This window comes from Schistocerca nitens, chromosome 1 (genome assembly GCF_023898315.1).
Source record: "Schistocerca nitens isolate TAMUIC-IGC-003100 chromosome 1, iqSchNite1.1, whole genome shotgun sequence".
In the NCBI taxonomy this organism is placed as follows: Eukaryota; Metazoa; Arthropoda; class Insecta; order Orthoptera; family Acrididae; genus Schistocerca; species Schistocerca nitens.
Genome location: NC_064614.1, coordinates 1,063,274,439 through 1,063,301,388, shown reverse-complemented (window position 1 = coordinate 1,063,301,388; position 26,950 = coordinate 1,063,274,439). Strand labels below are relative to the sequence as shown.

General features: G+C 40.6%; 1 protein-coding gene across 1 annotated transcript in view; it reads left to right on the top strand.

Annotated features, from left to right (window-relative positions):
* LOC126226731 (DNA-dependent protein kinase catalytic subunit-like) overlaps positions 1–26,950 on the top strand; it is a 563,510-nt gene that overhangs the window by 69,561 nt on the left and 466,999 nt on the right. The window contains exons 5-7 of the mRNA XM_049942233.1: positions 2,711–2,817; positions 3,499–3,685; positions 18,609–18,817. Coding sequence (XP_049798190.1) covers positions 2,711–2,817; positions 3,499–3,685; positions 18,609–18,817 — 503 coding nt within the window. The remainder of the gene's footprint in view (positions 1–2,710; positions 2,818–3,498; positions 3,686–18,608; positions 18,818–26,950) is intronic.

The following is a 26,950-nucleotide window of genomic DNA, read 5'->3' as shown; positions in this document are numbered from 1 at the left end:
AGGAATGAAGAAAGATAGGAAAATTTGAAAATATTCCGCTTCCACCAAAGCACCTCATATACTGTATTGTGAAAATAGAATGGAATTAGATATTTATTTAGCTTTAAAATGTTTAAATGCAATCAGTGTCTTCATATAAGGTTTATATATGACAATATTATAAAAAGTATAGATTGCTGGACTTTCCAAAGTTTATCTGTGTCTCTAGGTACAACATTACAGTACTCTTAGGTGGCTCCCCAAGTAATTAAGTTGTAATTATGTGACAGTAAGATATTAAAAATTTACTTTAATAATGCACGTTGTTGTAGAAGCTAACCTTTGTTTATAAATCTAATTTAGTATGTCATAAAGAATCTGTATTGCACATTGATAACTTTATAAAACATTACAGATTTGTATAGGTACTTCAAATCAAAATTACGTATTTAATAATTATACGTTCTTTAAATTGCTTCATTGGGTAAAATGTAAAGCATTTTGTCATTATGTTTTTGAATTTATTTAGAGGCACTGAGTGGGTACTTTCAGGTAATTTGTTAATTTATTTGAGACTAGCAGTTGTGGATCTTTGGTATTCTGTCATATGGCTTGTCAATTGCATACCCATTTCTTGTATTATGGGATGTGTGGGCATCCTAAGGCCAAAATTATTCTGGTTTTCCCTAGCATATACTGGAAAATGACAAACATACATGCTAGGGAGTGTCGTCATTGTTTTCCTGGAATGCATCTGCTTGCTTTTTTTCCATTTAAATACAGTCCTTGATGCAGATGAGACTGCTCGTAGCAGGATTCTATATATTGGATAGAACCCGAAGAAAGCAAAGTTTGCTTATAGCATGGGAGTTCCACTGACACTGTCTCTCAGCTCTTGCAGAAAATACATCACATGTGAGAATCTGGTACATAATTTGGCTGTGTATATTCCAGTTAAGACTTTGCTCAATGTGGATGCAATGAAACTTCACTGATTTAGTTTCTTGTATGAGAGCATTTTAATTAAATACAGTATTTTATGGTTTGGTGTCATTTATGTGCAATGCATTGGCCTGAAACCAGGAGGTTCATGTATCTGTTGCTATTGCTGCAGCCTGTTGGTATTATGAGCAATTAATGTGGTGTCACCATGCACTAGTGTCTCAGGGTAATACGGAGGGCAGATCATTTGTAAATGTGATAAACATAATGAGTCCTGGAACAGAACCTTGCAGCACATTTTTTGCAGCAGATGAAGAATCCGTTTTTCTTTTTTTCCTCACTTTAACAGTTTCTTATCCTTAGGTATGACTGTAGTAGTAGGAGAGCATTTACCCCTATTTCATAGTACTGTAGCATTGTGATTAGAATGTTGTGGGACACTGTATCAGAGGCTTTTCTTAGATCCACCTATGTCACCCAGGTTAGCGATTTATTCTAAAGGCAGTGATATACTTTCATTATGATGTTGTCAACAGTTTACACAGTAGAAGGTGACAGCTCTAAAGCCACACTGTGTGCGGTAGATTAGGTTACTGCAAAGTAGATATCAAAATATTGCTCCGTCTGTAATGCGTACAGGACTGCTTTATTTTATGAAATGAAATGAAAAGGGTCAGTATCTACCAGGTGCTGCTGTGTTACCCTTCTTACCAACAGGTTTGATTACAGATGTGTTTGGACATTCTGGATGTACACCTTCACTTAATGTTTTATTTATTGTTTTTTTGTTACAGGCATTATCATCTCTTTTCTTAAGTGTTCAATAACATTAGAAAAGCAATATGATCTTTAGCTCAGGAATTACCAAGTTTAGTTGTAGTTTCACTATCCTGTCTAATTTCCACATGACTTCCTGCAAAACTGTCAGTTTCTTTTATTGTGTAATGCAGCGGTACTACTTCTGCCTCACTCATCATCCTCATTGTTGTTTTTTAAGATAGTATTGATAAAGTATATATTTAATGCATGAAGAGGAATTAAAGCACCGTAATCAAAAATGTGTGTGTGTGTGTGTGTGTGTGTGTGTGTGTGTGTGTGTGTGTACATGCGCGCGGTGCACGTGCGCATTTCCGTGTTTATGCTATTGCCCTGTATACCAAGCACTATTATAACTTGTATATATGTCACGCAAGCAGTCCACCAAATGCATGCAAATGCATGAGATGTACTAACTGTTATTACACCATCTTGAATCTGCAGACGTAGCTTTTGAGGCTCACGTAACTGTTATTACACCATCTTGAATCTGCAGACGTAGCTTTTGAGGCTCACGTCCAGAGGGAGCAACCCATAACATTTTAATAGCAACTTGACCATATGAACATTGCATGTGACAGACTGTAGTAAAAAGAATGCTGTACGAAAGAACAGCACCCCCCCCCCCCCACACACACACACACACACAAAAATCGAAGGCTGAGCGAGTAATAAAAGAACTTATCAATGATGATGTACAAAGAACTGAGTTAGAAAACCCAGTTGTGTTGAAACCAATTCAATTGTTACGTGTACAGAAATAATGTAATCAAAATTTTTTTCCAATGAACTAACCACATAATTTTTTACCATTGTCCCTTCTGCTGCTAAGACACAATGTGTAAAATTTAATGTTAGGATAATAGTGCATCAGGCTTTTACTCACTTGTGCATCTTTAATGAAATGATTTTACTTCATTAAATGCATTCAATTGCTACAAGATATATGTATTCACATTTTCAATTGTTTCAGTTCAGCAACATATCTTACATATTTTGGGAATTATAGCTCATAGATATCCAGAGAAAACTAATCAAAAGAGTCTGCTGAATAGATACAGCTTTGTTATAAGAAGCCAGGTGAGTTAAAAAATAAAGGATGCTTTTTCATATATGTTGTGGTGCATGACACTGTTTTGTTCTGAAAGTGATATTTCTGACCTCTGTAAATAAAAACTGAAAATTGATACACTATGAAATGTGAGAGAGGATGACCTCTTGGTAGCTAAATATCTAGGTGAACACCATTGCATTGCATGGGTAGTCACTCTAATTTTGTCTTTTTGGTATCAGTTCACATAATCTGTGTGATGCCATGGATTTTCTTATATCAGTTTAACATTAGATCAGTGACAGGAAAAATATGTTACTTAATCTTCATTATTATATAATTGTATGTTGTCGAACAACACTCACATTTAAGAGTAGACTGCTTAATTTAACAAAGTCCTTATTGCCAAATTAGATGATTTTCCACAAAACCGACCAGCAAAAACATTTGTCTTCCCTCAGATAAACTTATTAGAAGGCAGCTATATTTAGAGCTTTCAGTCCTTTTGCCACAGATTTTGCTTGTCTAATGTGGAGACTTTTTGTGATAAAAATATAGTGTACACTTAGGGCTTCCATTTGGGTACTTCACATTTTGTGGATATAAATTGTTGTGTGGTAGGTATTGATTGTGCTAAATTTATTTTCTTGATAGCTAGTAGTTTAGTGTTAAGATATTGCTACTCTAATGTACACTTATTATTTACACAGAAACTGACATCAAAACAGTCTTTTGTACTTATCATTGGCTGTCTGAAAGGCCTGAATGAGTTTCTTTATAAATTTGAACTTTGTTCTGATGATGGTGGTCAGAATACTGCTATCTGTGTAGAAATACATGATTTATTAAAGCAGTTAATAGCAAGTTTGGACTCTCAAAAAAGAATTGCCCAGCGAAGTAAGTAATAAGAAAATTACATTTTATCTACTCAGCTAAAAAGTAGTGCACTATTTTTTATTAATTAGACCATTTTAAGAGTTGTTTATTGATTATGTTTTCAATTAAATAACAATACTGCTAATAAGATATTGCACTAAGGAGAACAAAATAAAACTGTAAATATGTGATTAAAAATAAATTCTTCACCAATAATCTGAAAGTTGATGCGCACTTTCCATATAGTATGCCAGAGGCGCAGTGATTGTGGGATCTTGCATTTACATAATAATGGCACAGAAATCATGTTTTAAATTTTAAGCACAAGTTTCTCCAAGTGTTCATAAAGATGTGTCTAGAATTGAAATAGAGATATACTGAGGTATACGAAACACTTCTGCAGCTTATGAATGAGAAGGTCAAGAATCTTTACCAGGGATAAAGCTTGTACCCAGTAATTCCAACCAGCAGTGATAACAAGCAACGAATGCCTCAAGTTGTCACTATAATGGTGGTGATTCCCGGATGGAGAGGAATCACTGTCACCAATCCCAAACTCTTAGACCACCTAAAAAAATATTGTCTGCAGTTTGTAGTCAAATCCAAATGATTTGGACTGCTGTCCCCATGTGTTGTGTTTCAGCGTAAGTGCACAGCTCCTTCTTTTTCGTGCAACAATTGTGACACTTGGCGACTAGTAGTGTGTGTATTCTCTGCAAATATCAAATGCAGCAGACCTCGCTTTGTATTATAGATATATGTTTTGGCCATTCAGATAAGCATTAGGCAGCAAATAATCCCATCATGTTGAAGCTGTAATATTAATTATTTATAACTGTCCAAACTTCCCCCATGAACCATGGACCTTGCCGTTGGTGGGGAGGCTTGCGTGCCTCAGCGATACAGATGGCCGTACCGTAGGTGCAACCACAACGGAGGGGTATCTGTTGAGAGGCCAGACAAACATGTGGTTCCTCAAGAGGGGCAGCAGCCTTTTCAGTAGTTGCAGGGGCAACAGTCTGGATGATTGACTGATCTGGCCTTGTAACATTAACGAAAACGGCCTTGCTGTGCTGGTACTGCGAACGGCTGAAAGCAAGGGGAAACTACAGCCGTAATTTTTCCCGAGGGCATGCAGCTTTACTGTATGATTAAATGATGATGGGGTCCTCTTGGGTAAAATATTCCAGAGGTAAAATAGTCCCCCATTCGGATCTCCGGGCGGGGACTACTCAAGAGGACGTCGTTATCAGGAGAAAGAAAACTAGCATTCTACAGATCGGAGTGTGGAATGTCAGATCCCTTAATCGGGCAGGTAGGTTAGAAAATTTATAAAGGGAAATGGATAGGTTAAAGTTAGATATAGTGGGAATTAGTGAAGTTCGGTGGCAGGAGGAACAAGACTTTCGGTCAGGTGATTACAGGGTTATGAATACAAAATCAAATAGGGGTAATGCAGGAGTAGGTTTAATAATGAATAAACAAATAGGAGTGCGGGTTAGCTACTACAAACAGCATAGTGGACGCATTATTGTGGCCAAGATAGACACAAAGCCCATGCCTACTACAGTAGTACAAGTTTATATGCCAACTAGCTCTGCAGATGATGAAGAAATTGATGAAATGTATGACGAGATAAAAGAAATTATTCAGGTAGTGAAGGGAGACGAAAATTTAATAGTCATGGGTGACTGGAATTCATCAGTAGGAAAAGGGAGAGAAGGAAACATAGTAGGTGAATATGGATTGGGGGGAAGAAATGAAAGAGGAAGCCGCCTTGTAGAATTTTGCACAGAGCATAACTTAATCATAGCAAACACTTGTTTCAAGAATCATGAAAGAAGGTTGTATACCTGGAAGAATCCTGGAGATACTAAAAGGTATCAGATAGGTTATATAATGGTAAGACAGATATTTAGGAACCAGGTTTTAAATTGTAAGACATTTCCAGGGGCAGATGTGGATTCTGACCACAATCTATTGGTTATGAACTGCAGATTGAAACTGAAGAAACTGCAAAAAGGTGGAAATTTAAGGAGATGGGACCTGGATAAACTGAAAGAACCAGAGGTTGTAGAGAGTTTCAGAGAGAGCGTAAGGGAACAATTGACAGGAATGGGGGAAAGAAATACAGTAGAAGAAGAATGGGTAGCTCTGAGGGATGAAGTAGTGAAGGCAGCAGAGGATCAAGTAGGTAAAAAGACGAGGGCTAGTAGAAATCCTTGGGTAACAGAAGAAATATTGAATTTAATTGATGAAAGGAGGAAATATAAAAATGCAGTAAATGAAGCAGGCAAAAAGGAATACAAACGTCTCAAAAATGAGATCGACAGGAAGTGCAAAATGGCTAAGCAGGGATGGCTAGAGGACAAATGTAAGGATGTAGAGGCTTGTCTCACTAGGGGTAAGATAGATACTGCCTACAGGAAAATTAAAGAGACCTTTGGAGAGAGGAGAACCACTTGTATGAATATCAAGAGCTCAGATGACAACCCAGTTCTAAGCAAAGAAGGGAAAGCAGAAAGGTGGAAGGAGTATATAGAGGGTTTATACAAGGGCGATGTACTTGAGGACAATAGTATGGAAATGGAAGAGGATGTAGATGAAGACGAAATGGGAGATAAGATACTGCATGAAGAGTTTGACAGAGCACTGAAAGACCTGAGTCAAAACAAGGCCCCGGGAGTAGACAACATTCCATTAGAACTACTGATGGCCTTGGGAGAGCCAATCATGACAAAACTCTACCATCTGGTGAGAAAGATGTATGAGACAGGCGAAATACCCTCAGACTTCAAGAAGAATATAATAATTCCAATCCCAAAGAAAGCAGGTGTTGACAGACGTGAAAATTACCGAACTATCAGTTTAATAAGTCACAGCTGCAAAATACTAAAGCGAATCCTTTACAGACGAATGGAAAAACTGGTAGAAGCGGACCTCGGGGAAGATCAGTTTGGATTCCGTAGAAATGTTGGAACACGTGGGGCAATACTAACCTTACGACTTATCTTAGAAGAAAGATTAAGAAAAGGCAAACCTACGTTTCTAGCATTTGTAGACTTAGAGAAAGCTTTTGACAATGTTAACTGGAATACTCTCTTTCAAATTCTGAAGATGGCAGGGGTAAAATACAGGGAGCGAAAGGCTATTTACAATTTGTACAGAAACCAGATGGCAGTTATAAGAGTCGAGGGGCATGAAAGGGAAGCAGTGGTTGGGAAGGGAGTAAGACAGGGTTGTAGCCTCTCCCTGATGTTATTCAATCTGTATATTGAGCAAGCAGTAAAGGAAACAAAAGAAAAATTCGGAGTAGGTATTAAAATCCATGGAGAAGAGATAAAAACTTTGAGGTTCGCCGATGACATTGTAATTCTGTCAGAGACAGCAAAGGACTTGGAAGAGCAGTTGAACGGAATGGACAGTGTCTTGAAAGGAGGATATAAGATGAACATCAACAAAAGCAAAACAAGCATAATGGAATGTAGTTGAATTAAGTCGGGCGATGCTGAGGGAATTAGATTAGGAAATGAGACACTTAAAGTAGTAAAGGAGTTTTGCTATTTAGGGAGTAAAATAACTGATGATGGTCGAAGTAGAGAGGATATAAAATGTAGACTGGCAATGGCAAGGAAATCGTTCCTGAAGAAGAGAAATTTGTTAACATCTAGTATAGATTTAAGTGTCAGGAAGTCGTTTCTGAAAGTATTTGTATGGAGTGTAGCCATGTATGGAAGTGAAACATGGACGATAACCAATTTGGACAAGAAGAGAATAGAAGCTTTCGAAATGTGGTGCTACAGAAGAATGCTGAAGATAAGGTGGGTAGATCACATAACTAATGAGGAGGTATTGAATAGGATTGGGGAGAAGAGAAGTTTGTGGCACAACTTGACTAGAAGAAGGGATCGGTTGGTAGGACATCTTTTGAGGCATCAAGGGATCACAAATTTAGCATTGGACGGCAGCGTGGAGGGTAAAAATCGTAGAGGGAGACCAAGAGATGAATACACTAAGCAGATTCAGAAGGATGTAGGTTGCAGTAGGTACTGGGAGATGAAGAAGCTTGCACAGGATAGAGTAGCATGGAGAGCTGCATCAAACCAGTCTCAGGACTGAAGACCACAACAACAACAACTGTCCAAAAAATATTCATGAACATTAAATTCCAAACTGTTATGCAGACTGGAAAAGTAAATGGAATCTGAAGGCACTGCTGAGCAGCACTTGAGTACATACACAAATGAGTAATAAATGATTGACAAACTCTGTGCAGTGAGGAGTAACATCCCTAAGGCCGTGGTCACAGTGACACCGAAAACGGTTGCCAGACTCTGTCACCTGAGGTTACATAACTGCACCGGCCAACAGTTTGCCCACAGTGGGCCTGATTTCTTTTGTCAGTATTTGACAGCCATCGGGGAGGTTAGGTAAGGTTAGCATCTGTTCTATTTAGGAGGTTAGAATCTATTTTAACCTCCTTCGGTGTAGCAGATACCATGACGTCTCTCTGCTTGAAGACAGGTGATGCAATTAGGTTATTACTATTAAAAAGGCACTGCATGCATGTGAATGAGCTAGATATGACTGAAAAAAATGTGGTGAGTGCTGTACACTCTTTCCTCAATTACTGGAATAACCATACAAGTTTTATAAATAAGAGATGAAGAGAGAAATATTCTTTTGCTTACTCGAGATGATTCATGGTGACATTGAGAAGAAAGATTACAAACAGTTTGCACAGGTTCAGCCAAATTTGGCAAAACATACACACACTGAGATGATAAAAGTCATGGGATAGCAACAAGCTCATATATAGATGGTGGTAATATTGCATACATGAGATATAAAAATGGTAATGCATTTGCTGAGCTGTCATGTGTACTTGGGTGATTCATGTGTAAAGGCTTCCGATGTGATTATAGCCGCACAGCGGGAATTTACAGACTTTCAATGTGGACATTCCGTTTTGGGAATCTTAGGGAATTCAATATTCCGAGATCCATAGAGTCAAGGGAGTGTCAACAATATCACATTTCAGGCAATACCTCTCACCATGGTCAATGCAGTGGCTGTTGGCCTTCACTTAATGACCGAGAGCAGCACCTTTTGCACAACAGTTGTCAGTGCTAACAGACACTGCATAAAATAACCATAGAAATCAATGTGGGACATATGACGAATGTGTATGTTAGGACAGTGCAGCTGGCATTACTTGGCTACGGTAGCAGACGACCGATGTGAGTGCCTTTGCTAACAGCGCGACATTCTGTGCAGCACCTCTCCTGGGCTTGTGACCAAATCAGTTGGACGCTGGATGACTGGAAAACTGTGGCTTGTTCAGCTGAATCCCGAATTCATTTGGTAAGAGCTGATGGTAGGGTTCAAATGCTGTACAGACCCCACGAAGCCATGGACCCAAATGGTCAACAAGGCACAGTGCAGGCTGGTGGTGGCTCCATAATGGTGTGGACTATGTTTACATGGAAAGGACTGGGTCCTCTGGTTCAACTAAAATGATCATTGATTGGAAGTGGTTACGTTCACCACATGGAGACCATTTGCAGCCATTTACAGTCTTCATGTTCCCAAACAGTGATGAAATTTTTATGGATGATTGATTTGAAGAACATTCTGGGCAATTTGACTTTGCATCAGATGTTTATGGTACATAATTGATGAGTCAGTTTGTGTACAACATCCTGCGCTGCCAACACTTTCACAGTTGTGGATAGCTATAGAGGCAGTGTGGCTCAATATTTCTGCAGGGGAACTTGTTGAACCCATGCCACATCAAGTTGTTGCACAATGCTGGATAGAATGTGGTTCGATACTATATTACGAGGCATCCCGTTACTTTTGTGATCTCAGTATATGTTGATTAACCTTCAGTGACTGTCATTCAGCGTGTGTGTGTGAAATTGTAGAATAAAGAATACTTAAAACACTGAAAAGTAGAAACACATATGCCACATTTGCAGACCACTTCGTATAACAGAATAACAACCCTGCTGGCATAAAAACACCAGTAAGCACTAATAATAATTCATAGGCAGCTAATGCCCACAAACAAATCACAAAAGGTCCACTACAGTAACTTTGTGTCAGAATTGATGTACACCATCTTTCTCACTTGAACACACAATTTTTTGAAGATATAATCTAGGCCAAAAATTTCTGAAACAGATTTTGTCTGTGTTGCAGGTGACATGCTGCGTTAAGTATAGATGTGAGGCTGAAGTCGCTAGACAGCCACGGAACATTAATTATGTAATATAAAATAACATTCATTAAATTTTTATGTTGTTTGAAGCTTATGGTCTCTTTGATGGATTTTTATTAAATAAGTTATTTAAAACTTCTGGTTTCCAGTAATGTAGCAATTTCAAACCATAGATTCACCGGACATGTCCCTGTTGTTGTCTTTCTCATCCTCAGGATGACATCAGCCCCTTGTTTCTTGTACTAAATTGAAAAATTTCTCGCATTCCATGTTTTGCATGTGAGAACCTTGATTGATTCAACTGAAACAAACATACTGATTTGAATTCCATCAACTATTGTCCAAATTCAACTGAAAGCAACATACTGATTTGAATTCCATCAACTATTGTCCAAATTCAATTTCACTGAGACTGTGCACATACTGGTACACTGATTTGAAAATTTTGGCCATCTTCGGCCTGTGTTGGTTGTTGGAAGAATCCCCTGATAGTGGTGCCACTGTGACTGCATTGTAAGTGGATGTGTAATCATGTACAGAAAAAAAAGTTTCTGTCAACAACAGAAAGATGTCATCTTTCAAATGATTAAAAAGGTTTTGCCAAAGAGGAATTTGAGATGTTTTAGCAGCTGTGAATAATGAAGTTTGTTCAGTCCCCAGATGCTGCCCATGTTAATGTCTGTTGCAAGTCAGCGAATGCCAGTGAAAGAAATAATAGTTATAGGACATTCTGTCTGTGCCTCATTGTAGAATATGGAGGTATGAGGCATGCCAACTCTGTGTAATGAGATAAGTGACAATTTGTGCCACCTTAATGAAGTTAATGTTGAGAACACCAAAAGTGTTTTGAAGAACAGCATTTATTGCACTTTGTTGCTAGTAAGGATCCACAGCAAATTGCCTGTAAATGAGCTCTTCTTGTCTCAGAGACATCAATGACAAGGCTGTCGCCCCAAGTGCTCAATTGCTGTAATGCCCCAAGTCAATGGTCTGTAGATGGTAAAGATCTCATTGCTGTGATCAATTGCCAATTCCCCCTGCATCTGCACACAATAAGCATAGTCACTATACAGCTATTGTGAAGAGTATCTGGGCCTATACTATCATGCAAAACAAATTTATAAATCAAGTAAGTTGAACTGAAGAACTATTGTGAGGGAACTATGTTAGGAAATTATTCACCTAGCTGATGGCCCAGTCCTGAGATATTCAAATTATACACTTATGATGCTACAGGCAGCACAGATCTGCGCTGCTACTGACATTAGAACTACAGAATTGCAAAAGAACCAAATAAGTGCTCGTGTCATTTGTGCAGTAATTAATAGCACAAAAACTTTTACAAAATATAAAAGCAAAACTTTAGAGCAAGTGCTTAGCATTTGTCATAACTACAGTGCACTGTGGCAAGCAGTCATTCAAACTCAATATGTAGAGTCTGTATGCAATTTCCATTTCTCCAAAGGAGTTTTTCTGGTTTGATAGTATTATTTGAGTACTTGTTGTAGCTATGTTTCTCTAAAGTGATGAAGTTGTTGCCTAAACTTAGCCACCTATTATTCTGGACATCCTGTGCTGTGTTAACATCTATATTTCTTATTTAATGTATGCAGCCCATCGATAGAGTAAGCTACATCCTTCTGAAGTATAGGGCAAATGAAAGAATTGTTATGAGAGCTAGAAAACATCTTGTTTAATCCATATTTGGGAACATTTCACTTTCGATCATTGTGTCTTACTCAGACTCTGAGGACCAAGACTGAAGCTTTTGCTGCATATTGAGTGCTGTCGAAAACACAAAATCAGGGTAGTTTCTTAGATCTTTTTTACTTTTAATCAGAAGAAAGCACGTGTGATTTTAGCACTCAGAGTAAGCTCATTGATTCTGTTGAGAGACAGTTTGCAGAGTTTGATACTGTTTGAATTGCTTGGATGGCATCTGCCACATGCCAGTTCATCAATAAAACCTGCATGGCGGGTTATTCCGCACAGTGGGTTATCCTGTGAGTCATTTTTTTCTTCCTCATTATTTCTCTGTGGTTTTCCATAGTTTATCTTACTATTTAAGTGGTGCTGATTAAGGTGGTTCCCACTGCTAATATTAGAACTTTACCAATTCCTGAATCCTGCCTGCTACCAGCAGAAATATCTCACAGGTGCCTAGGTCTCGATTTACATTTCATAAAAAGGAGTGGCTCCTGATCAATGGTCTGATAAACTCATTATGCTACTTCCCTTGCACGATTCACTATATTGTGCAGAACATTCGTCTCGACTAGCTCCTCGGCGTGGAGTAGGGACACTTGCTAGTGCTGATTAGATCACCTGCAGCTGTGTGTAGGTACTGTAGGCTACCCATTGAGTGACACTCTTCTACTGTGTTTGTGCCTTGTTCTGTCATGTGGATAAGAGCCATCAGCTCAGCCCTGTCTAAGAGTGTTCAGCTGAGGCATACGATTGTATGAGCTATGACTAGGTTGTCTGACTGTGTTCGCGTAAGCAGTATGCACGCTCTTGCCCACCTCTGGTAATGGGCCTCTGGCTGGTCACCCTCGGGCACTTGAGCTACAACAGACTCAACTCGTGCTAAACATCACCAGCTACTGACACAGCATTGCTGGGTTAGCATTCCACAGGCAACCTCAGATTTTTCTTTAGTACAAATATATAGAAAGAATTCCGCTGTCCCTTGTGAGAGATCAGGGTGAACTCTAATTGATTACACAAGCAACAGAAAATGACATGCAAGTGACTGGTGTGGCATCAAATTGAAAGGCTTTCACCATGTTGAGAGCAAGCAGCATTTAATTTTATTTTATTGATGTCCTGGTTGCTGGCACTTATATGGTCAAGTACAAAGTACTCGTTTTCCTGTTGTGAAACATTAACTGGAATGGGAAGGTATCTTATTTTCAACAGTGGCACCCATGAAGTTACTAGGGTCTTGATAATTTTGCATCCATTTTTGGTGGAATCCCCACCTATTTTTGGTGGAATCCCCATCTATTTTTGGCAAAACAAGCATCCATCTTTGGCGAAATTTGCATATTTTTTTGTTTTTATATGATTAGACATACAAACTTAAGATGTTATTATGCTATGTGTTGGTAGATGAAGCCTTACTGCTTTGAAATAACTTTCTGGCAAGGGGGGAGTTTTTGACTGGAATGTTTAATACTTACGCAAGTGATTGCTTCTGTTGAGAAACAGCAGCATTTTCCTGCCGGTGAATCGAGTGCTTCTCTGCTTTAAGCAGTTTCTCAAAATTATTTTTCTTTTCTCTCTCTAGTCAATAATTGCACAATCTGCAGAACATTAATTTCAACATTTTGCGGATGTTCATAAACGTGCAGCCTATAGTTGACAATGTTACAGATAGCGCCTACAAGGCATTTAGTGTAGAAGTAAAACTGAAAATAACTTTATTCATGAGTTAGTTGAAGAGTTTTGGCACGGTCATAATATGTTGAAATATTCGAATTTCTGAGCATGGTAGTGCAAAGTACAGACACTATAAACTGACAGTTGGCCACAAGCGTAAGCAAATCGAAACGAGACTTGCAATCTCCAGAGTGGAGAGGAGTAGTACTGGGGAACAAGTGCTGCCTGCCTCTCATAGGACAACCTGGCCACATTTCTATGAAAGCAGAACTGACACATGGTCATAAGATCGCTGACCCCTTCTATTGATGCGAGGGTCATAATCAGACTCTGTGATGTGATACAATAAGTCTGTTCATTCATTTCAAAATAGAAAAGAAAACGATGAGCAACACACAAACAAAGCATTTGGTAAAGCCGAGTGTGCAATTGCTTTCTGTAGTTGGCAGTGTCGTCAACAACGTAGTTCCAGCCCGATATCTGTCAGTATTATACACAACCACTGTTAAAAACTTCCACTACCGAAAACTGTAATGTTAATTGTGTCTGAATTATACCAATTTTTTAACTGTAGCTAGCAGACAAATGTACATGTTACTTTGTAGTAAAATGCTAGGTCTCATGGCTGAGTACTATGTTCCATTACACGGTGTGTATTTCATATAAACCATTCAACCACCTACAATTGCTGTGGCCCTGGAGCATAAAGCGAACTGTTACATCATTGTGTTTGTGCACTTATTATATTGCAAAAACATACTCACACACATTACCCTTCCAGATTGGGCTTTGCCCAAAAATGGGCAATATCAGTAAACAGAAAATTGGTTAAATTTTAGATTTTTTATATGCAGGAAATAAAGTTATTTCAAATTATATCTGATAAAATATAAGGAGCAGTCAAATGAAAATGAGCCAAATGAAAACACAAGAAAGTAAACCATTTACTATTTCAAAAATAATTGCCATGCTGTGAGAGAAGACAGTCAATGCCTTGAAGGAAAATGTTTGTGGTGCCTACGGAACCGTGGTTCTATCTAGGCTTGCACTTCTTCATCTGAAGCCAGGTGACGGCCATGAATGTCTTTCTCCAGGACTCCAAAAATATGGAAATCGAATGGGGGAGAGATCAGGACTGTATGTATAATGTTTAATGGCTTCTCAGTGAAACTTCTGCAGCGCAGTTGAAACAACCTTGGCAACATATGGATGGGCAGTATCCTGCAACAGAATGATGCCATCCGTTGACACTCCTGAGTATTTGGACTCATGGCCTGCGTCAATTTGTCCATATATCTCTGTGCATTAATTATAGTGCTGTGTTCCAAAGGTTCATGAGTAGTGGTCCCTTGCAGTCCAAGAAAAAGATTATTATTTTCTGGAGGTGGCATGCACTGCTTTTGATTTTTTTTCACTGGGATGAAACCATGTGCATCCATTGTTGGCTTTGATGCTTGTTCTCTGGCTCAAAATGGTTAAACCATGTTTCATCTCCTATGACAATATGGGACAGGAAATGATATGGTTCATTGTGTTACCACTACAGGTGCTGCTGTGATGTCGATGTTGTGTTCAACTTCTACTCCTCCACTAGGCTGTGAGGAACCCATTGTGTGAAGATCTTAAGGAACTTTAGGATCTCTGCCATGATGGTGTGAGCGGTACTGTGACTGATGTGTACCATGAGCCAAATGTCTTCCACCATCTACTGTTTCTCATGGCAGCAACTGCTGCAGCAATGAGAGAAGGGGCAGTGGCACAGTAGGTTTATTCTAGCTGAATGCTGTCTTTCAGTGGCACCTGACTTTGAAATCGTTTATTTCGTGCAACCATGCACTCATTGTTTTTGCCATACACAGCAGATATTCAGTTGCGAATTTCACTTCCTGATATTTTTTCTGCAGTGGAAAACCACACTACATCTCACTGTTCCTCTTTCCTAGCCTCCATAGTGAAGTCTGACGCACATATGACTCACTGACTCATGTCGAGCACATCTAACATAAATGGCACAGAGGTGAACATTGCATTGTTCCTTCGTGATTCCCAATAGAGTGCACATACTTAACTGCATTAGCAATATCTGCACTATGCTCATTATATAGTCCATCTCAATTTCATTTTATTGCTGCTTACAGTTCATCGGAATACAATTCGCTATGAAATAGCATCTACTAAATAATTTCATGTTGTCACATTTTGATGTAGAATTCGCATCTATGTTCAGATTTATTACAAAATGTGAATTTTTCAGATACCTAGCAGTAGCTATGTAGATAAAAATGGAAATTATTTCTGTAGTTTGAACTTAGAAATGTCATTGACTAGTTACTCTTGTGGAAAGTAAAGTATGATGTATGTGTACACTAGTCATATGTTCATGAACAGTTGATTTAGATATGCCTTCATAGTAGCACATAGCATCCCATTTACCACTAATAATAGCAGCGGCTTCTTAAGATACAGATGCCACGACACACATTGTTGGTTTGTATAACTTCCTGACAGATGACACCTCAAGCACTGCCGACAGCTTGCAGAGATTGATTGGAGCTGAGTACAGGGTATGCACTGTTGGTGGCTTCTGTATCCTGTAGCAGTCAGGTGACTGTGAATAGTATGGCTGCTAATTAGTTGTGGTTGAGCATAGAATTGATGGGTGAGAAACAGTGCACCTATTTCCTGTTGTAGTCCGTTATAGTCAACAACAGTACCTGCCACAACACATTGCTACCCATGACAGTTAACTCTGCAGTGGCAGAAATCACTGAATTGTGACATACGGCACTTTAAAAGGTCAGTACATGCATAACCTTGGAGATAGTAGCCTACAAATGTAGTACCTACATTCGGGCTATGTCACTGTATCTTGCCCATCCTGTGCTCAATTAGCACACCAATAGCCAGCAGATGTCTGAGGATATCCCAGTCTGGTGACATCGTGACAAAAGTGCTCGTTCTCTAACACTGCAGCTCTTTCTAATTAAGTTGCTCATCAGTGATAACACATTGGTTTTTGTGACTTAATAAACTACTTTCCATTTGTACATATATTGAGAGACTGTAACTTTGAAAGTCGGGCTTTAATGCAGTGAAAAATCCACGCAGTGACGAAAGTTAAAATCTGTACAATTGTCCTGTATTACCAAATGTTTGGTTACAGTCAATCTTGTTGCTATGTTGGTAGTGGAGACCTGTTCTTATCATTGCTGTGGCATTTATCGTCACAACGTGTTGCAGCTGATACTTTGTTACCATGTGGCATGTAGGTGAATGCACGATTCCAGTGTTCAAATCAAAAGCTGAGAAAGTTGAAATACAAATGATGTTACTGCATTTACTAACTGCAATAAACTTCCAGTATAGGAAAAATTTGAGTGCTTTTGTGCACCAACTGTAACAATTAGTATTTGTATCACAATATTTATGCAATACATTGTCTAATGTTCTCAATTTTTTAAATTAATAATGAATACTACTAATGTCTGCTAATGCATACTACTAATGTCTGCTTCTTTTTATTCATGTAAAGTCTCCTCATTCATGCCCCTTCCTCTTTGGCGAGATGATTTTCTTTCTGTGATAACTCCAACACAGCTTAAAAATTGTTACTGTTTCTTTCTCTCAGAATTAGAAATTTGCTCTCTTTTGTTTATGCAGTTTACATTCTTGTTCAGAATGACCTTGCAGTGAGTTGCTGACTTACATCCTCTACACGGTACAGTCATGTTAATGTGACCACCTGTCAGAAGCTTGAATAACCACTTTTTGCTGTGTGGACATGCAGGAAAAGTCAGTGATGTTCTAGAAGATACCGATGGGTATGGGGAACCATGCAAACTCCAGTGTTATATTCCGCTGTGCGAGGTTTCTACGTTGGGTAAACATGTTGCGAACAGCCCGACTGAGGTGATCCCACAGATTCTCAACTGGGTTTAAAATCTGGGGGAGGGAGAGGGGGGGGGGGTGGCCATGGAGTATGATAAACTCATCCTGATGTTCTTTGAAGAATGCATACATTCTGAGAGATATTGTGTTGTCCTGCTTGTAGATACTTTTGTGCTAGGGAAAAACAAACTGTGTATAGGGTGGATGTGGTCCACTAGGATAGATGCATTCTTTTGTTGATACACTGTGTCTTCCAGAATGACAAGATCACCCAGGGAATGCCGTGAAAACATACCCCAGACCATAACGCTCCCTCCTTTGTCCTGAACCCTTCTGACAATTGTTGCAGGACAGTACATGCCAAAGGCAAGCCGTCCAAAGGAGCATAAAATGTAATTCATCTGAAAAAGCTATGGGACTACTCAATGGACATCCAGTTGCTGTATCGGTGTGCAAAATCCAACTTTGGTCAGTGATGAACAGCAGTCAGCATTGTTGCATGAACTATGTGCCTGCTGCAGAAGCCCATATGCAGCAACATTTGCTGAACTTTCATTGAGGACACACTGTTGGTAGCCCCTTAGTTCATCTGGACATTCAGTTGTTCAACACTTCCACGTCCATTCACCCATACACATCTTTGCTGCTGTTGTTCACCCCTATCATCTATTGCTCATATTGCAACACAGTTGCCTCAACACGAGTTTTGGATAGCACCATTTTGCCATGCACTGTATATTTTAACCATGACGGCAAGTGATCAGTTTACAAACTAAGCTGTTTCAGAAATGCTCGCACCCTTTGTCCGAAAGCCACATTGTGCCCTTTTGGACATCAGGTAAATCACTCTGTTTCCACATTATGACAACGACTGTCCTTTTTTGTGCATCCTCTGACACACCCTCCACTACCAGTGCTGCCACAAGCCATCTGCTGCATGTCGATGTTGAACACAGGCATTGGTCACATTGTGACTGGACCATTAACCACAGGATTGTCATACCCTCAACTAACTCACTCAAATTCAAACTACATAATCTAACAAAACATTGAGCTTTAGTACTGAACATTGTAGTAGTCTGATTAAACAATGGGCTTGAATTCAGTTGGGTTGGCTTGAAATCTTTTTCCAACCATTCTGATTTTGTTTTTCTGCCCGTAGCTTTCTTTGAAGATAAGTGGGTGTGGTTTTGGAATGACCGATGCCCTCTTGGCATGTTTTCATTACCTCACTATTAAAAAGTTATTAAGCATTATGGACAATGGAGTAAGAAAAAGAGATGTTAGTGCCTCGTGAAGAAACACGAGTTGTTACTTCTCCATGTTTAAATTTGTTGTAGATCCCATAGTATTATTTTTGTTTGTAAATATGATGAATGTATTAGTAAGTGCTTATTTGTAAGTTTTGTTGTGTGATTCATATTTATTTAAAACACTGTCTCTGGTTCACAGTTGCTTTGTCCATTATTGAACTACATGGAAATCACTTTGCTGAAATGATGTATAAGGAATACAAATGGTGGCATTCAACTTTACTACTATGGATTGAAATGCCTGACAAAGACAAAAAAGCAGGGATCGCAGCTTTGCAAAGCTTCTATGACATTATTGCAGATGTATTGTGTAAAGAAACAGATGACAGGGCAAAAACAGTGTTTGAGGTATGAGGTTTGTAATACAATTTAAGTGCAAGCACTTATATAACCAATAGGTACTGTAATGCTTCCTGTGAAAAGGAAGAAAGTGAAAATATTGTCTAGTGTTGGGTGTCACTTGTAGGTGTCTTGCCTCTCCTCCAGACATTCTCCTTTTTCCATTCATGGTTGATGCTGTAGTAAGTATAAATTAAGAGCTCATAAAGGAGTGGCTAATAAGGTTTTATATTTGTAAGTTTTTCAGTGGTTCAAGATTTACATTTTTTTTTGTCGATGTCTCCAGATACCTGTTACAGACTTCTGCAACAGAGTATAAAAACTCTGTTCTATAACTCGGAGAGAATTCGTAATCTGTAGGAAAATTGTTTGTACTTCTGGTAGTGTATTTGTGAGTGCAGAGTTTGCACTAAATTCACTGATATTATTAACACTAAAAACAATCAGCAATCTTAGCAGACAAATGTAAGAATAACTAGGCCCCTGAAGAGGCTTACAGAAGATGTGAAGAGGCTTACAGAAGATGTGAAGTTACTAGTTTTACGCAATATTATTACTGTACCCACCTGTTGAATAAAAACTTCATTCACCTTAGCTGCATTGCCCAAAAGATTGTGCCATTCAAAATATGCTAGCAATCCTGTCTTCAGGCCAACACACTCCCCCGAGGGAGCTCACCGCTCTGTGATGGGTTCAAGCTTGTCTACCATGGGGTCCCAGCCTTTGCAGCGTTTCCCCCCTTCTGTGCTGCATGTCTATCTTCTTGCTATTCTTTTTCCCCTCCATTCGGGAACATGTCTAGGGTGTTTTTCAGAATGTGTTCCGCATTTTCAGTGGTTGACATCAGAAAATTCTCACCACTGTTTTTCATTTCTCTTTTTCTTTCTGCATTTGCCTTCTCCTATCCTTCCTCCACTTCAGCTTTGAGGTTCCTCTTTTGCTTCTTCCTCCCTGTGCACACCTGAAGGCCAGCCCGCATGTCTGATGTGTAAAAGGTAACTGGGTAACTCATAATTCCCAGCCCTGGGTCGATAGGTAGGATTTGCATGTACCCTGGGTTCAGGCCAGTCTCAGGGAGAGGTGACTGCCTGAGCTGATACCTTCCCAAATTGCTGATTTGTCCCTCTGTCAGGTGTTTGGGAGGTGTGTCTGAGGAGGGGGGGAGGCTCCAGTTGGAAGGAGCTAACCATTGGAGATTCTGGCAATCATGGGGGATTTTCTCACAATGAACCAGTCATCATATTCATAGTCAATGTCTACCAAATATAAACTGGATGAAGTTCCCGATTCAAAGACCGTGCCAATTGCGCCACGTTTCCTAGTGGTATCATGTACTAAAGGAGGTCAATCCTTTGCAACGGTAAATCCAGTCTTCTTCAGAAAGGTGTTGATGCAATTGCCGGCCGTGTGAAATACTGCTCCCATTTACGCAATGGCACTTTGCTTTCAGAGACTGCCTTTGATTCTCAAGCACAAACACTGCTTGCCACTTTGTTTCTCCATGGTTATCCTATTCGTTTCACCCATAGAGCTCTGAATTCTTTCCTTGGTGTTATTTACACTAGGCTGCTTGATGGTCTGACTGAGGCATAAATCCTCTCTGGTCAGGGTGTCATTGCTGTCCATCGGGTGATGAAAAATGTGGATGCGTCCTTAGTGCCCACACGCACTCTTTTTCTTACTTTTGATAGTGATGCTTCCATCCAAGATCAAAGCAGGCCATGGAGTTATCAAAGTCCGACTGTACATTCTGATCCCGATGCAGTGTTATCAGTGTCATTGTTTGAACCATACTCAAACATCCTGTCGACACCTGGCCAAAAGTGTAACCTATGGTAGGTATGCTGCCTCCTCCCCACTGTATCAACTGCAGTGGTGACCATATCACCTTCTCTTGAGATTGTCCCATGTACTGAAATGGGCAGGCTGTGCAGGAGATCTGGATAAAGGAGTAAATGCCTTATTCAGTCACTTGCAAGTTATTGGCTAGTTGCAAACCCTGTGTTCTACCATCTGGCACTTGCAGTACTGTTCCTGCTACATCTTGCTCCATGAAGGACATGACCACGCAGAGGTGTGACCTCAAACTCAGCAAAGTGGTTGTGAAATTGCCAAGTGTCATGGTACCATCTGTGTCTTCTCGTCCAGCTGTGCAACAAGCCACAAAACTTTCACCTCGCAGGGCAGAGTCACCTGATACACAACTGGCAGACCAAAAAGGACAGAAGGAATACTGCCAGAAAGATTTCCTACATCCCTCCAGCCAGCAAACATATGAGCCTTCCTCTGCCCACCGGAAAGGCTCCTAGAAGTCAAGCAAAGGCAAATGGTCTTCTCCTTCATCGCTGCAGAGATCCTCTTTGCTATGTGATACCCTCACCTGGCTGACCTCTGCGTTGCTGGTGCTCACTACCAACCATTTTTCTACCCTGGACTCCACATATAGATAGAGGGAGAACAGTGGTGCCTCTGTAGATCTCATGGAGCAGGATCTTCCAACCTCTGCACCCTGTAGCAGAGTGTTTGAAGGCTGGCATTCGGCAGCCGCAGAGGTGGCACCCCTTCATTTTCTCCCTCCTCCCCTTTCCTTGTCATGACTCTCCCTCATTTGCAGCCTTAGATTCAACAAGGAGGAATTATGGCTGCTGTTGGAAGGCAACATCCACTTGTTCTCTGCCTCCAGGAAATAAAATTGCATCCTCATGACCACTTTGACCTCTTGCATTTCTTTCCGGTCTGCTTTGACCTTCCCCCGAGGATGGCATTCCATCTGATGGGGGAACCATGCTGCTCATGTGGGATGATGTTCATAGTCAGCCCATCTCCCTTACTACCTGCCTTCAAGCCATTGAAGTTTGCCTTTTCGTTCCTCACTTGACCTTTTTGCCTTTGAACTGTTACACCCCTCCCTCATTTGATGTCACCAGGGCAGACTTTCTTGAGCTTATTGGGCAGCTACCTCATCCCTTTCCGCTGCTCGGTGACTTAAATGCACACCATCCCATTTGGGGTTCTCTCAGAACCTGTCAGATAGGCGCCCTCCTGGCTGATCTTGTCAGTCAACTAAACCACCTCTGCCTTAACAGAGGAGCACCCATGTTCCTTTCAGACTCCACACACACACACCTATTCTCATTTGGACCTCTCCTGCATTTCCCAACTTGCTCGTCATCCCAAGTGGTCCGTTCTCTCTGATGCATACTCGAGCGACCATTTTCCGTATGCTCTCTGTTTGCTGACTCCTACCCCACTGATGTGCACACCCAAATGGCAGCTTTACTCCTCCCTCATGACCTTTGATGGACAACATTTTCCCAGTTGTGATGACCAGGTAGAATATCTCACAAACGCTATCCTTATTACCGCAGGACGTTCCATTCCTCGCAGTTCCTCTTTACCACACTCTGTCCCGGTCCCTTGATGAACTGAGGCGTGCCACAATGCAATTCATGCCCGGAGACATGTTCTCTGTGTTTTTAACCATCATCCTATGATGGCAAACTGCATTCATTGTAAACAGTTGCATGCACATTGTCATGGCATTCTTCTGGATATCAAAAATGCTAGCTGGATTTCATTCACCAGTTATTTTACCAGTTCCACTCCCTCTTCCGTCATGTCGGTTAACCTCCGACAACTCACTGGGGCCAAGATCCATTCCCCAGTTTCCAGTTTGACAGTGGAAGACAGTGTCAAAGTGGACCCTATAGCTATTTCCAACACCTTGGGCCTCTGTATTGCACAGTTTTTTACCCCCCCCCCCCCCAGGTCCCCCCCCCCCATCACCCTGCCTTCCTCCATCGGAAACAAACGGAGATGGCTTGGGCAATACCCTACTCTTCTCCGAATCGTGACTACTACAATGCCGCCTTTACTATGAGGGAGCTGGATCGTGCTCTCACTTCATCCTGATCCCCCTTCCTAGGGCCAGACGATGTTTCCACTCAGATGTTGTGGTGCCTTTCTCTTGCAGGAAAGCACTATCTGCTTCGTATGTACAACCACATCTGGGCAGAGGGCGTGTTTCCCGGAGGCTAACGTGAAGACGGTGTCATACCCACACTTACGCCCGGTAAGGAAAAACGCCTTCCTACTAGCTACCACCCCAGTTCTCTCACCAGCTGTGTTTGCAAGGTGATGGAATGTATGAATCGAGCCCATCTGGTATGGTGGCTCGCGTCTCGCAATTCACTAAATACTGCCTAGTGTGGATTCTGAGAGCATCGTTCTGCAGTTGAACATTTAATCACTTTCTCCACCCATGTCATGAACGGTTTTCTGTAGAAATCCCAGACTGTGGCAGTATTTTTCGATTTGGAGAAAGCCTACAACCCCTGCTGCTGGACTTCTATCCGCCATATTCTCTACATGTGGGGCTTCCCTGGCTGCATGCCCCATTTCCTTCAGGAATTTTTAAAAACTATTTGCAAGGTATGCATGGGTTCTGCCTTGTTGGACACCTTTATCCTGGACAATGGTGTGCCTCAGGGTTCCGTCATGGGCGTCGTCCTCTTTGCTGTTGTCATTAACCCTATAATGGCATATCCCCTGCCAGGCATCTCCGGCTCCCTTTCTGTTCTCCATGGACTTGTCTCATTGAGTGGCTTCTTCAGCAAAGTCTCGATCGTCTTTACTCATGTAGCATGAACAATGGCTTTTGTTTTTCTACTGACAAGACCGTTTGTATCAATTTCTGGCGGTGCAATAGGTTTCTTCCACCGTCTTTGTATCTTGGGTCTGTTCATCTTCCATTTGTTGAAGCTACAAAATTCCTGGGGCTCATGCTTGATAGGAAACTTTCGTGGTCCTCCCTTGTTTCTTACCTGGCAGCCCACTGTATGCGGTCCCTCAGTGTCCTGTGTGTCCTCAGTGGTACTTCCTGGGGAGCAGATCGAACCACCCTCCACCATTTGAAACTAGATAATGGGTGTTTCGTTTGTGCATCTGCATGTTCGCCCCTCTTATGATGTCTCAATACTATCCACCATCGTGGCATCATTTTGGCCACTGGCACTTTTTACACTAGCCCAGTTGAAAGTCTGTATGCAGAAGTTGCCGAACTACTGCTGTCATACCGATGCGATATTCTTCTCAGCTGATACGCATGCCATTTGTCTGCCATGCGCGGCCACCCATCCTCTGCCTTCTTCTTCCATGATTCCTTTGACCGCCAGTATGGGGTGCGTCTCTCTTCTCTGTTACCTCCTGGAGATTGCTTTCGGCTCTTGCTCTGGCAGCTTAACTTTACACTACCTGCCACTTTCCAGTGGGTGTGAAGCCTTCATCACCTCAGCTTCAGCCTGTTTTCACCACGGTCTTTTGCTTCATAAGGATACTACTCCAGCCTCACTCTATCACCTTCGGTTTCATGACATTCACACGGAACTTCACAATAGTACCTTTTTGTACACTGACGGTTCTTCGACTGACCATAGTGTCAGATGTGCCTTCTTCATTGGCAGATGTATTTTGGTATCGGCTTCCGAAACACTGCTCAGTCTTTACTGCAAATCTCTTTGCCCTGTATCAGACCACGCAGTACGTCTAACAACACAGGCTTTTGAATTGCTTCATCTGCTCTGACTCTCTCGGTGCCCTTCAAAGACTTGTGTGCTGTACACAGTCCACCCCTTAGTGCAATAGGTCTAAGAAAGCTGTCATCTGCATGCTTTTGATGGAGCCACTGTGGTGTTTATGTGAGTTCCTGGTCATGTCAGCCTGACAGGAAATGAGGCTGCTGTCGCTGCTGCCAAGGCTGCAGTTCTTGTACCTCAGCCCGCTAATTCTTACATTCCCTCCGATATCTGTGGTGCCGTCTGTCAGCAGATGGTGTCACTTTGGCATCATCACTGGTCATCCCTTCTTGGGAACAAGCTCCAGGTTATTCAGCCTCTCCCAGTGGCTTGGCCTACCTCCTCCTACTCTTGCCGTGAGGAAATGATTCTAGCTAGGTTGTGTATCGGGCACTATCTTTTTAACCATTGCCATTTGTTAGTGGTGCTCTCCCACCAGTTTGTGCTTATTCTCCTCAACCTTTGATGATGATCCACCGTTTCCTGATGAAATGCTCTTTTTGTTAACCACTTACATTCTCATTTGTGTTTGCTGTCTGAGTTATCAGCTGTTGTAGCGAATGATGTGCGGGCTGCCGACTGCATTTTACTTTTTATCCATTGTAGCAATATGGTGAAGGACATTTAATTTTTAGTTCAGGTCCTCCATTTCTCTATGGCATATTTCATAGATGTTTCTCCATATCCTTGTTTTTAGCGGTCTTCTTTTCTGTCAATTGAGATTAATGTGTTGTCATTTTTAACTCCTCTCTTTGTCTTCATACTCTACAGTTCTGATCTTGGTGCATATGACCCTAGTTGTTTCTGCGCCCTAAAAACAAAACAAAACAAAAACAGGTCAACACAGTGAGAGATATTTGTATTTGAACAGCAGGCAAAACTGTGCTTTTTGGTTAATTTAAGTGCGTTGTCGTGCCACCTCAGTTTATCATCAATCTGAATGTCCTGAAACTTCATAAGTAGAATTTTGTCCATTATATAACCATTGACCTAGGTCATTTTGATTTGTTTTAAAATGCATAAAATAAGGTTATAAAATTGTGAGTTAGAATTGCTGGCCAGTATTTACTTTGGAGGCAAAAATTCAGGATTGCTGATGCACATAAAATTACATACACTGGAGTAACTTTCAGATTTAGTAGTTCCTTCTTCAGAAAGAACAGAGGGATACGTTGAGAAAAGTTAAAGGACAGGATGCTCAGACCCCAGGATGAGAGGGCCCAACCGTTGTGAAGACAAGGGGGAGACACATTGCTGTGATGTGATGTTAACAGTGTATCCCGGAGCTTATGATCTGATTATTGTATCTTGCTGTAACTAAAGTTGTTTTGTTGGTGGGTCCACTTTTGACACATCTACAGTTTAGTGAAAATAAGCTTCAGACAAACTTCTGATTTCTCTATGTTTGCATTCTGGACTCTTGATTGTAAGCAAACACAATTTTATTATATATTCTTTTCTTATTCTATAACGAGTTCAATCACAAATAAAAATAGCTATAGATGAGAATAATGTAAGACTTCAGTTTGAATATTTTTTATTTATTTTTTATTTTAATTTTTTTATTTTTTATTTATTTTTTATTTAGTAAACTGTGTGTTAAAAATAGAGAACGATCGCCTTCCCAGTTTTATGTGTGTAAAAAGTCACTCAGGTGCTGTGTTAATGCAAATGACAAGTATGTTTCTTTGAAGAGGACACAGCTGAAATCCCTTACCATCCTTCTGCAATATGTACTTGTAATCAATGTTTAATGATCTAGTTCTCAATGATATGTTAAATACCTTAATGTTTCTTGTTTGATGTTACACTTCTATTTTCTGGAAGGTAATGGTTCCAAGATCCCTGAAGCTGCATGTATGATGGATGAATAGAGCTGGTTCCCCCTGAAACACTAGGAACTTAATTAGAAAGTCCATCAGAAACACTATTTGAGGTACAGCTGGGTTCAGTCAATATCCGTTGGAGCTTTTGAGTGCAGTGTTGGTAGGTGTAACAGGAGTCTAGAGTCCCTGCAGCTGGGCTCTTGCTCGATCACGTGTCTGCAGTGTACCAGTATGGCATTCATAACCCGTGTTCCTATGACCTTGGTCACAGTGGGAAGTTGTCGCATTCTGACAAGTGATGTGCTGATGAATATACACTATGTTCCCGTGACTGTGAATCCAGTCATTCTAATAACTTGAATGTGAGCCATCTTTAAATAGGTGTAGTTTAGGAGTGTAGGTTAGTATTTGTTCACTGAAGTGGAAGATACTTCCTCAGCTGAAGAGAGATCATGGTATGACTGTTTGCATTTAGCACAATATGTTTCATCTTGTTTGATGCAAGTTTATGATGACTATTCTCTATTTAAAGAAAGGGTGCAACACAGTGACAACATTTCAGTGCAATCTGTAATAGGCCTACTTATTTCCATTTTGCATTCCATCTGGGTTCATTGGTTACAAAGAAAATAAACACCACTAACTTTCATTTAATCAACTGAAACATTATTACAAACTTAGTGTTCAAGAAGAAAACTAGCTCCCAGTAGTGGTGGCGGCGGCGGCGGCGGCAGCAGCAAGTG